Genomic DNA, 12181 nt, shown 5'->3' on the forward strand with positions numbered 1-12181 from the left:
CTCCCCAGCTTGGTTGCTCCAACACAGGCCCCCCAGTGTGACAGAACCTCCTCTGATCCAGTTCTTCAGCAACTGCAGTTCTTCAACGGTCGATCCAAGCAAGGAATGTCTTTGTGACGTGACTGTAAGCTTTGCCAAGCTGAATGCCCTCTCACAGTCGGTTGCCATAGCCGGAATTGCAAGAACATCCAAGGCAAACCTGCTGAGCTGCGGAAAAGCGCTCCTATGATCGATCCACCATTGAACAGGATCTCTCACCTGCTCCGGTTCGAGCCTATAGTATCTTTCAAGTTCACAACCTGTCGTGGAGAGCTTAGGCTGTCGGCTCTGCACCCACTGCTCAAACTTGCTTTGTTTAGGTGGGAGCGTTATGACGGGCATTGTGACATCGGCCTTCTTAAGGGCTATATCATTATGTAAGTACCAACGCTCAAAGTAATGTTTGATTCCACCCTTTGCATCCTGAAGCTACCGCAGCTGCTCTAGCGAGCTCCAGTTAGCCTCAAGCCATTGGAGGCCAAGATCCGGATTTAAAATGACGAAGGCCGCAAACAGAGGGGATTGGCCGAGGAGCGTGTAGTATTCATTAAGCTTTATCCAAGCATTATTGATGCTCGCCCTAATGCTGGCTCGCTCTTGCCCCTCCATACTAGCTATACTACTGACGGAGCGAGCGTCACTCTGCACGTATTCATTTCGAGAATGAGCAGACAAGGCGGCCTCATCAAACCGTGGAGCAACCGGTGAATAAGCCGGAGCTTCCGTCTGACAATAGCGGCAAGAATCTCACACCCTTAAAACCTCGAGGGTAGTTGTAGTTGGCGTAATAGTCGCTCTCATATTTGGCTAGGTGTTAGGGATGGCGACTCCTCCCCCTGCCTTACAAGCCCTGCTTCTACTGCCAAATAAGTAGGTTTCTCCTCATACAGGGCTTTTCAGTCTTCAAGATAGTCCAAAATGAACTCCATCCCTATCATAACCTCCCAAAGCCGGCCGTAACCACTACTTGTGCCCCATCCTTATGTTCTTATAGTCATATAGTAGATTGGCTCTAATACATAGTAAATTTCCCTAAGCACCTCCAGTCGTCAGAGGTCAGGACATCAGCTGTAGGCGCCCTTTTGGATGCATCTGCTTCTAAACCTAGCTTCTGGATGAAGCTATTGAGCTCGGACTGTTTCAGTAAGGCACATTCGATCACTATGTACGTCAAATTCCACCTGGTGCTGTTGTTCTGTATGACTTCGAGCTCAGCTGTCGACTCCTCTGCAAGCTTGTATACTTCAGCCTCCTCCTGCTCCCTGGTATGTGCTTTAAATGCTTCGGTGCGCTGCGGGGAGGCCCGGATGAACTTGACGATATTATGGAGCTTGCCGACTGGACCCTTCGCTCGCCAGTGCTCAAGGTCCTCTTCCACCTGCTAGAGCAAGCCATAGGCTTCGGACTGAAGTTCAAAAGAAGCAGCATCCTCGCCGTAGAGGAAAGACTGGGCCACCAAATTGAGAATATGCCCGAAGCACTGCATCCTTCGTGCTTCAGTATCAGCGCGAGTCATCGAGGCATCGAAGCTTGCATAGAGACTCCGCAAACAAGAGTCGTTACTACTCGCATTGTTACAGATCGAGACCCCGAGCTTTGAGTCGATCTCCTAGTCCCGGATAACACTCTTGATTGTAAATGCGATATTCTCACCGGAGTGCGACCCAACCTGCCGCCGAAAAGTAAGTAGTTGGCTGCAATATAGATGCTTCTTGTTAAGAAAGTGACCAAATATCGAAATAAAGGCCAGTCTGTTTGGAGAGGTCCATAGATTAAAGCTGATGTGTATTTGGGTGATGGCCTCGTTGAGCTTTTTCCTGATAGATACTTTCTTCTGCGTGAATATGTCCCCTAGGTCCTTTCTTACTGTAGTTCGACCCCGGAGCGCGTGGCGACAAAGGTCAGGATCAAATTGCCGGAACAGCTCTTGCAGGTAGGTACTCTCGAGGGTGGCAAACGGCAGGTTCGAATCGACAATGTAGCCAACGGACAGCTCTCGGATCCGCGTGATCTTTGCTCGGGGAACAACCGTGGCAGTCGGAGCCGGTCGTTTCATAGATGCCCCTTTTTGAAGGTCGATGACGGAGGACTCATCAGATGAAGCGGGCTGGAAGGTTTCGGTAATCCTGTGAGCTCTAGATGGGTCAGCAGTATCCTGCAGTTCTTGAATGGGGTTCCAACTTCCGAAGGTGGGCCTGTGCCGAAGATGTGGACTGCGCATTGAAGAATTGCGGTGCCCCCTTCTCATTACAGAGCCGGCAGCACCATATGTCGCCGCTTGATGTACTGTCTGCCCTCAATTCTGCCAGAAACCACCCATAGTTTCCAATCCAGCTGCGCCTGCCCCGGCTCTTTCGCCTGTCCAGCAAACCTCCGATCACGAAGCGTCGTTGGCCCCAGGTGATCTTATAGAGGTCTTCGACCGAAGAATCATTAGTTGAGGCTAGTGCAGAGGCTGCTTCGTACTGTTTGGCAATGCTCTTTGGTCTGGGTCCGAGGCGAGCAAATAAGGAGGGTGAGTGCTTTGATAACGCGCTGCCAGCCAAGCTGCCCGCTATCGGATTCCCCGACATTGAGAAATACCATGAAACGTGTAAGCGACCTCAAAGAGCAAGCTGCCAACGGGACAAGACCTGCATTTTGAGCTAGCTAAGTTCACTGTACGACTACCTTACGCCGAAAATAGAGAGCAAGGGATTAACGATGTAAGAAATCTCGCTGTGCTCAGGTTGCTGGGCCGGCACTGTCAAGCATTTCCTGTACAGTAGGAACTGCAAATGTGGGGGGTTAAAGCAAGGTATGATACTTGAAAAAAGCGATAATCAGTTGCCAGGGTCCGTAAGGCAACTAGTGACTCTCAATGTTAATATGTGTGTAGCTGCTATTAGGTCATGACGTACTCTTTCAAGGTGCTTCGACCATCTTCCAATCGACATCCAATCCGTCCACTTGCTTATTCAAATTTCTTTCACTACGTTTCCCTACGGATACAACAATCTTCGTCTCGTTAGGTGTGGCTCCAGCTAGTTTAACTGCCGCTATATTGGCTAGTTCTTAATACAAAAATCGTTCCAATAGGCGCCGGGCGCAAGGGTAAGATTCTCCTCTATTATTTCCGCATGTTTCACACTGTACAAGAGTTCGGCTTTCTCAAATCGCTTATAGAATTCGGATCATTTTGGATTGATGCAACTAAAGTTCAACCCTGAGCAATACCGCCTTTTTTATTCTGAGTACACTTTATATACATATTATCTTTAATGCACAAAAAGTCCACACTGCGCTGGTGGCACCCTGATTTCATTTTTGGACAGGCAGAAAAGCTCCTAAGCAAGCAATATATAGGCCATTTTCAGCAGAACAGGTGCGCGATGACACTGGTTAAAAGACAGGCTCGGCCACAATCCTCCTGGACTGGCTGTTCATAATCCCTAGTTCTCACCGATTATTATACAAGGGCGCTGGCACCGTTGGTGGTTGGACTATTTGTTTGCTTAATTGTGAGCCAAAATGATGAAAAAAGAGTTCCCTTCGCGAAGTCATCAGCCTCTCGCCCACCAGCGACTAGCCAAGAACCCCGATCTGGCACGTAAGCTGGTGCAGATGGCCCTACCTCTAGCTACCTTCGTCGAGTTAGATCACGGCACTGTACATCCGGAATTCCCAATGACCGTGCTCAATTTCTGGCTTCTGACGGACGAGCAACTAGAGTCTCTCGCTGAGTTCTACCACCAGAAGACGATCAACAAGTATACCAACCTATACCCGTGTCGCATTATTTGGAGTCCCAAAATGTCGCTTGAGGAGAAGCGCCGCACGATGGGCAAGTTTATTGGCCTCCAGAGTTGCGATACAATTATCCCGGTTAAGACGGAAGAGGAAATTATGGCTGGTGCCCGGAGAGCGAGGCTGATTAAGGATGTATATTAGGTAGATAGAAGACAGATGAAATATTGCAACGGCAAATTTTCAACGCTCTCGTGCAAGTTTTCTATCAAACTCTGTTGTGCATTCACTTTAATCCTATTAAGTCAAGAACGTAGAGCGACCCATTTAAATACCAATATCGCGGTTGGGTAGCTTCTCAAGACCCTTGAAGAAAACCCCGTCCCAATGCGAAGTTAATCAGTTTTAGATATAGATATGAGCATCCATCTTCTTCACTAACATTGTTGTTTTCGACAAGACTTTACAGAAGGTCCTGTTCTTAATTTGAGCCTCGTCTCATCTAATATATAGTCCCTAATGGACTGTTAATTTTACATCGACGCGCAGCACCTTTCGTACTGAGGAAATTCGTACTGAGCAAGAGCAATGATATAGTCTATATCTATGCCCAAAATCCACTGAACGCTCCAAGGTCCCGTACTGGAGAATATTCGATCTTCTTTTCCACGGCCACAAACAATACCCCTGCTCCTGCAAAGTTTTCATATACGCCATAATCTCTGAATTTGCCGTTCTTGGCAGTCTGAATTGAGTCTATATAATTGACCTCGGTGCATTTTACATATACTAGGTTGTGGTACGTGGACAGCCTCTGGCTCAGCCAGATGATAATCCAACCTTGATCTGCACCCCATAAACCAAGGTGAAGCGCCTCTAGTGATCGAGGAAATGCAAGGGGATCTGTTGTCATTTTGGAAATGCTCTCATCCTTAGCTCTAAGTATGTCTCGTATCATAGTATAAAGGCGAAGGTGTTTAAGATTTGTAAACTCGCAGAGTAAACCAAACTCGATCTCGACGCGCCAGGATTGGATAGAAATACTAGTTAGGTTTTCTCTCATTGGAAGGAGTAATGATAAAAGCTCTATTTCTCTCCGCAGCGAGTGAATGTCCTCGATGAATTCGAACGTATAGAGCTTTGGTAGATCTACAGCAAAGGCTACCCTGTCAACGTCAGAAACTTGGCTCAAGTCATTCTGGCTTTCGGGACTAATAGTGAGCTGGTGAATATTAGACACTAGATCCGAAATATTTCGGTGAGCAACGTCCGATATGCTCCACCTCTCTAACCACAATCGCTCGAGCTGTGGCGCTGCTTTCAGACCCCTTTGGTCTTGGGGATGATTTGGTCCCTTAACTTTCCAATGCCAAATATCGGGGTCGAGCCGAATAAGATGCAGACGCTTCAAATGATGAAGATCGATAGCAGGGAGACGCCAGTTTTGCTCGATATGGACAGTTAAGTCTTGTAGGAGTCGTGCTTGCGATAATACTTTATCGAATAGAGAGCGATGGAGCCTAAAGGTGTCAACTTCGAAGGGGTTCGAGTATAATTCGGTACCCGGGCCCATAGACGAGCTAATATAGCCACTGCCGCCCCAAGGTTCCGGTCGGTAGTGAATACGCCGAATGTAATCCGCTAAGCGAGGTCTCTCACTTAGAGACCTCGAAAATAGACCCAAACAGTGTTCTGGTTGACCGTATTTGCACCAGAAGAAATGAAATAGAAGTGGCTGTGCGGCAGCTCTAAGGGATCGAGATGTGCGACATAGACTGGCGAGTGGTCTATAATCAGGCTTGGAGTCTGATCGCATGGGAACTGCACCAGTGCAATGGTCGCAGAAATACTGACAGATTTGTTGTCTCAGTTCAAGGGGTAATTCCGCAAATGGATCGGAATTCCCTTGCTTTTCTCTGTGGTTAGCGAACTAATCTTCGTGAATACTAGCCCTCGGTATAGTAAGTGGACACACCTGGATTGAGACATTCATATCCGTCTGTTGGGCCACGGCGCGTAGTTGCGACAGCGGTCGAGATAATTAACAATGGGGTTGTGGGGATGATGATACTAGCGACAGTGTGAAGGTGGCTGGGAATGATATCAATCGGTAGAGGAAGAGCAGTTTGAATCTTATCCCATAAAGAGCCAGCCAGTTTTATATCACATACTAATTGCAGCTAGTTAATAACTCTAAATAGACTGCCAGGCGAAGAATCTCAGAATATGCTGTTCTACTGTACTATATCAAATATAGAAGGAGCTGCAAAGGTGGCATGATAGCAACTCTAGACTGATATGCCTTTGAGGGTGTAATAGAGTTGGCCTTATTCTATATGGAAAACTAGACCTTATTTTGACGCCTGGGCAAGACTGTTCTAGGAGGCTGGCCCGACCTAATTGTTTCTATACTGAAAGGGAGGTGTTGTTAGGGAAGCTGGCTTCACCGCTTTTACGAGGATGTATCTATTGGTCGACGGAAATCTGGCGAATCAGATAATATAAAAGTCATGCCGCTGTAAGAGTTATGCCTCTGTATTAAAATTGTCATGCCGCTATATCAATTCCCATATTCATAAAGCGAGACTATTCATAAAGTATGAAAGTCAGATGATCGTTCCCTCACAAGCAGCTCAACAAAGATGACAAAGACAACGGGAACATCAGGAGCAAACTATTGATCTACATGGACAACCAGGCAGCCAGTCGATCGACAGCCAAACCGAAAGGAAAGTCGGATGCATACCTGCTCAAAAATATCGTACAAGCCGAACTGATAAACGATCGAGATCTGCCTCCTGACCGCCTCAGCCAGGTCGAGCACCGACGAAAGAAATCACCAGCAACACCACTCGATGTAGGTAATGAAACTCAGCTATGATATATGAATCATAGGAAACCAAAACATAGACAACAATGTGCATACAGTCAGAAATGGAATGGCCGCGTTTTGCAAATCACCTGAGTGCCCCCAAAAGAAAAGCCAGAGGAACCAAAACATGACAGGACCGATCAGAATTAACACATGATATACGGCAACCTTGAACGCAGAAGGGCGTTCGACTGCTAGTAAACCCCAGAATATCTCACGATTCTGCCCTTTCTTATCAAGACAAAAATTTCTCTTTGGAATGCGGCTGAGAGCACTTCTTAACGGAGTGTATCTTTTAGGACACTGGCGGAAGCCGAAGTAGTGCCTATGTGGTTCGCCCCGCCGAAAACAATAATAGAATCTGCATTTGAATTCGTTCTTCGTGATAGGAGGCATTGGATTGGGTGGAATTGGCTCGAAGGTATAGTCATTGTTTGTCCCATCCGGGACAGCCGGCCGATATTCCCCAGGTTCAAAGGTATTTTCGCCGATTCTTTCAATCTAGGGAAGTTCTTTAGCGAGATAGCTTTGCTATAAAAGGGTAGACATACCTGTACAAATTCACAATGGTTATACACTCTATAGCTCAGATATCGACGGAAGACTCCGCGGATTTCATTGTAGTTCGCGCGTAGCTTTTCAAAAAAGGTGTCATCATCCATACTCGAAACCTCTATTTCAGCAAGAGAGCAGTAGTCGCCACTGTTTACGCCGAGAAAGATGAACTGGCAAAGTTGGGGTAATTGGTGGTGTATGAGTTGCATATTGATTGCAACATCTCCAGGGCATTGGCTTCCAGATGGTCCTGGATTTGGTGCTGATAGAGGAGTGTTTGATTTAGAGGAAGGGCCGATTGATCCCTGCAATAAATGGGCTGTGGGAGCCTTCCCAATCTGTGGTTGGTTGATTGACGAAATCGAACCACTTTGTAAGGACTGATCATAGGGTGAAACCGCCTTCGTAGCATCCTTAAACTTGTTCAATAACCGTTGGAGGTTGTCTGCAAAATTTGAGGGAACTTCTTCGTAGCGTCGGTCGCCACAGGCCTGACGTTGTTAGGCTACATCGAGACATTGGCAAAATGTACTTACACCAGTCCAACGGACATAAGTAGCGTCTTCTCTTAAGAAACGAGGTGGATCCTGGAAAGGCCACCAATCCCAAGGCTCTCCGGTCACTATCTCCACGTAGAGTTTCAGGCTGTCACAGAGACCTAACCGGTGGCCCCGAACAACAGATATGGAACGGAGATCAGCTGAGGCCATATCCATTGCTAGGCCTTTGAGTAGACTGGAAAGTCGTCCAGATTGCTCGTCAGCGTTTCCGCCTGACGGGCCTCGTATTAACATCTCGTCCAAAACTTTGCGAATGAGAGTCTCAAGCTCGGAATGAAATGCAGTATACATGAGATTTCGTGCATTTCCGTCGACCGAGTTGACTGACATTATGGCCCCTTTTTCTAGAAGCAACCCGACCATCGATTCGCGTCCTGCAGCAGCAGCCAGGTGTAGCGGGGTCTTGCCGCCCTTGTCGACCGAGTTGACTGACTTCGTGGCTCCTTTCTTTAGAAGCAACCCGACTATCGATTCGTGTCCCGCTGCAGCAGCCAGGTGTAGCGGGGTCTTGCCGCCCTTATCGACCGAATTGACTGACTTCGTGGCTCCTTTGTTCAGAAGCAATATATCCATCAAATGCAATATAACCACCAAAAGCAATATAACCATCAATATACTTCCAGCGGCTTGATAAATTTCCAATATACTTATAGCCATAGCAATAGGTAGAATTCCGCTAACCAGTACCGACCTAGTTGATTGCAGCTCCTTTTCTAGAAGTAACCCCACTATCGATTTGTGTCCTGCAGCAGCAGCCAGGTGTAGCGGGGTCTTGCCGTCCTTGTCGACCGAGTTGACTGACTCCGTAGCTCCTTTCTTTAGAAGCAACCCGACTATCGATTCGCGTCCCGCTGCAGCAGCCAGGTGTAGCGGGGTCTTGCCGCCCTTGTCGACCGAGTTGACTGACTCTATGGCCCCTTCTTCTAGGAGCAACTCGACTATCGATTCATGTCCTGCTGCAGTAGCCAGGTGTAGCGGGGTCTTGCTGTTCTTGTCAACCGAGTTGACTGACTTCGTGGCTCCTTTCTTTAGAAGCAACTCAACTATCTTATCGACTGCTCCTTTCTCCAGAAGCAACCCGACTATCGATCCGTGTCCTGCAGCAGCAGCCAGGTGTAGCGGGGTCTTGCCGTTCTTGTCGACCGAGTTGACTGACTTCGTGGCTCCTTTCTTTAGAAGCAACCCGACTGTCGATTCGTGTCCCGCTGCAGCAGCCAGGTGTAGCGGGGTCTTGCCGTCCTTGTCGACCGAGTTGACTGACTTCGTGGCTCCTTTCTCTAGAAGCAGCCCCACTATCGATTCATGTCCTGCTATAGCAGCCAGGTGAAGCGGGGTCTTGCCGTCCTTCTCGACCGAGTTGACTGACTCTGCTCCCTCCTTTTCCAGGAATAGGCGAACCGTCTCGTCATCTCCAGCTGCAGCGGCCAGGTGCAACGGGGTTGTGCCATCATTATCGACCGAGACTGACTTCACGCCGCGAACTGCAGGGTCGGCGGGATCTGGGCTACAGTGCCCTGTGTTTGATGTATTGTACTGCGTTGCTGAGGCATCCATAATACAAGCAGAAATTGAGCAGGAAGGTGTGGGAAATGACGAATTTGCCAAGTATCTTCGTAAGCAAAGTTAAACCTTAGAAAATCGCTACGTAAAAGTGAAACCCCTTTTCTGGCTTCCTGTCGCACTGAGCGTGCTAAAAGGATCAAAGATCAGGTAAACGATAATGAGCAGCAGCAATGTGTTGATTGCTTGTTGTCTAAAGTGCGGGGTACTCCAGCCCACAGATTTTACTTGAGGGAATTACTACGGGGGCATCACACTTTGCTAAGCGGGCCTCAGGCTTATGTGGGCATCACGTTTTACACACTCTCATTGGCTCAAATAATTTCCATTAATGCACTCGATGCTTTGCGGATTCTGCCGATGTACCTCCCTCTAATTGGCCAATTCTATGTAGAAAGGGATGTAGGAAGGGAGGGATGTAGAAAGGGATGTTCGCCGCGTTGAGGGACATGAAGATTTCGGTAATTCTTTTGAGATACAATTCCTTATTCTAGCAGTACTCTTACCCAACTACGATGTCAGCCAACCTCCGCTCCGGAAAACGACCTCATGACGGGCTGTTGCCCATAACAGCAACTTCATTGCGCGTGTGACGGGAACGTCCGGAGTGCTGGACCCAGGGTGGGGTCGATACGTAACTAGGGCGCACGGGGCAGGCCACAGGGACTATCATATGCGTCTACGCGTCTACGCGCCTGCCCGCTTTCTCTCTTTCCTCTCCATCGTAGTATTCTCGCAATACAGTGGCATTACCTCTTGAGTTGATCTCATCTGGCCCGTGACAGCGCGCAAATAAACGACACCGATCACATCCCCAACCTCAGTCTAGGTCCTCGGTTCACTTCAATGATGCCGATGCAGATGCCTAGGAACAGGGAGAAGAGGTGTGGATGACATCTGGAGGAGGATAGATAGAGATACTGAGGAACAACAGGCCTTGCATTTAGCAAGTAGAGAGGAAGATTGCATTGTAGTTAGAGAATAAGAGGAATAGCTAGTTAGATTTAAAGATGCGATGCTATGTACTTGGTTGAGGGCTGGAGGGTGACAACGACGAACGACAGAGACGATACCTGGATGATGACGATGATAGCAGAGCTGATTGCTCTGTGCTTTCCGATGTGTATGTCTAGTGTCGCTTTTCCCGGCCGGACCCCCAGTTTGAAGAGGTCTCTTCCGTGCTTGGCCGTTTCCCAGGACATATCCCACTCGCCTCTCATCGTTCGACGAATGGTGGATTTTGTGGTTGCCATTAGGGTCCGCAGAGAGTCTGGTTCTGGCTGCGGTTCCGGACTGTTCGTGTGTTCGGGTCGTGGCCGGCAGCTTCCTTGGCTGCTCGATCGGCTGCTTCATTGCCTGGCACTCCGACGTGTGCTGGGATCCATCGGAACTGCACCTCCCATCCTTGACTTCGGAGCTGATTGAGTGCTTGTATAGCCTTGGCCAGGATGTATTGCCCGGATAGGTGCTTGGGGTTCTGAATCGCTTGGATGGCCGCCTGGTTGTCGGTGAATATAGCGCAGTTGCCGGGGGTGATGCCTCTTTCATGTACATCGAGCCCTATTTGCAATGCTAGGACTAGTCCCCTAAGCTCTGCTGCATATACTGTGGAGGTGTCGGATGTGCCCATGTATTCTTAGCTCAGTTTAATATTTCGAAAATATTAAAATGTGTTGCCTAATTATTTGGGCCCCTTCCTAGTTACCCTATAGTACTCCGATAAGTTAATTCTTACGCTTTCTAGGCAGTATACTATAGTTACTGCGTTGCTACTGAATTGTTTAATAGCAAGTTAAGTGGGTCCTCTATTTCCCAGTGCAGCTGTGAGCGTTTATCCTGCTAGTGTAGGCCTATACTACCAAAAAGTATACAAAGCTATAGAGCCCCCAATTGCTCAAATACCTTTCCTTCTCTTAAACCATATTATACAATACCAATTATATCTGCAGCGGAAAATATAGGGGTAAGCCATATTGATATAGATAAAGTGGTCAATTGGGATAGTGAGGAGCCTCCCGATCCCGACGGCAATATCCCAATAACTGAAGATAATAACCCCATGCTATCAGCCTATATGATGAGTATTAACGCTGAAGCAACCCCCGGCCTATAGCGGTTTATTTACGTAGGTGGAGGTTGCTGCTGCCTAATAGCTCTTAGACGGTATGAGCGACGAATACGCTTTGCAGTAGAGGGAGCTTGAAGCTTTGGGTAGTACCGAAGTTAAATGGCGTCTAGGCTGGTGAAGTATGCCTCAATATTTAGGAGAAGAGTGTGATTACTATGCCACGACAAATGTAAGAATGATGCATATCCTTTACTCGTGGGAAATACTTCCACATCGAATCTATTACAAAGGAAAGTGATTACCTCACGTCTTATTATATCGGGCTTCTGGGTTAGCTCTCTACGTAATGCATCTCGCATAAGAGTAGTTATCTTGGGATCTGGGCCGACGCAGTTCACAGGAACTGTCATCGTCCTATATCGTTTGGCGGTCGCTTGTATTCTGTAGACGTTCGGTGTAAGGAATAGATTTGGCAGTTTTGTCGATCCGGTCTCTAGGTAGTAGCATCTCGCGGATTTGCTCTCGCTTTTCGAGGGGCAGCCGCGGAGCCATTATACGCTGCGAGTAGTGACGAGCCGCTTCTGGCTTCTAAGATGAAGGAAGAGAAAGTCAGGAACTTGCTGCGCATCCCTCCCACAACACGAAAATGTTGGCGCCTGATACTCAAGGCACCAAACGTGATATTATGACTCACAGCCCGCATGGACTCATTTACACTAGTCACACACTGTATCAGCTACACTTGGGCTACATTTAGTAAAGTTCTTTATACAAATCACTGACGCTTGGCTTGGACCGCAC

At 47.9% G+C, this 12181-nt stretch overlaps 5 protein-coding genes across 5 annotated transcripts; 3 read left to right on the top strand and 2 right to left on the bottom strand.

The window, feature by feature from the left end:
• Positions 1 to 3549: 3549 nt before the first annotated feature.
• On the top strand, positions 3550 to 3969 carry BGZ61DRAFT_540220 (uncharacterized protein; the record flags this gene model as incomplete). The annotated part of the gene is made up of 1 exon (XM_046254880.1): positions 3550 to 3969. The coding sequence occupies one exon, from the start codon at positions 3550 to 3552 to the stop codon at positions 3967 to 3969; it is 420 nt and encodes a 139-aa protein (XP_046095598.1).
• Positions 3970 to 4257: 288 nt separating this feature from the next.
• On the bottom strand, positions 4258 to 5758 carry BGZ61DRAFT_566882 (uncharacterized protein; the record flags this gene model as incomplete). Its single annotated transcript, XM_046255942.1, has 2 exons — positions 4258 to 5614; positions 5741 to 5758. The coding sequence occupies 2 exons, from the start codon at positions 5756 to 5758 to the stop codon at positions 4370 to 4372; spliced, it is 1263 nt and encodes a 420-aa protein (XP_046095599.1). The 3' UTR covers positions 4258 to 4369.
• A 636-nt stretch (positions 5759 to 6394) lies between these two features.
• BGZ61DRAFT_370526 (uncharacterized protein) lies at positions 6395 to 6646 on the top strand (the record flags this gene model as incomplete). Its single annotated transcript, XM_046242029.1, has 1 exon — positions 6395 to 6646. A coding segment is annotated over one exon (252 nt), but the record flags the coding sequence as incomplete, so codon positions are not given.
• Positions 6641 to 7299, bottom strand: BGZ61DRAFT_370541 (uncharacterized protein; the record flags this gene model as incomplete). Its single annotated transcript, XM_046242031.1, has 2 exons — positions 6641 to 7138; positions 7189 to 7299. 2 exons carry the CDS (start codon positions 7297 to 7299, stop codon positions 6641 to 6643), a joined length of 609 nt encoding a protein of 202 aa, XP_046095601.1.
• A 1165-nt stretch (positions 7300 to 8464) lies between these two features.
• Positions 8465 to 9440, top strand: BGZ61DRAFT_403783 (uncharacterized protein; the record flags this gene model as incomplete). Its single annotated transcript, XM_046243115.1, has 2 exons — positions 8465 to 8640; positions 8788 to 9440. Coding segments are annotated over 2 exons (468 nt in total), but the record flags the coding sequence as incomplete, so codon positions are not given.
• Between the last annotated feature and the right edge of the window lie 2741 nt (positions 9441 to 12181).

This window comes from Ilyonectria robusta (genome assembly GCF_021365365.1).
Source record: "Ilyonectria robusta strain PMI_751 chromosome Unknown BGZ61scaffold_41, whole genome shotgun sequence".
Classification (NCBI taxonomy): domain Eukaryota; kingdom Fungi; phylum Ascomycota; class Sordariomycetes; order Hypocreales; family Nectriaceae; genus Ilyonectria; species Ilyonectria robusta.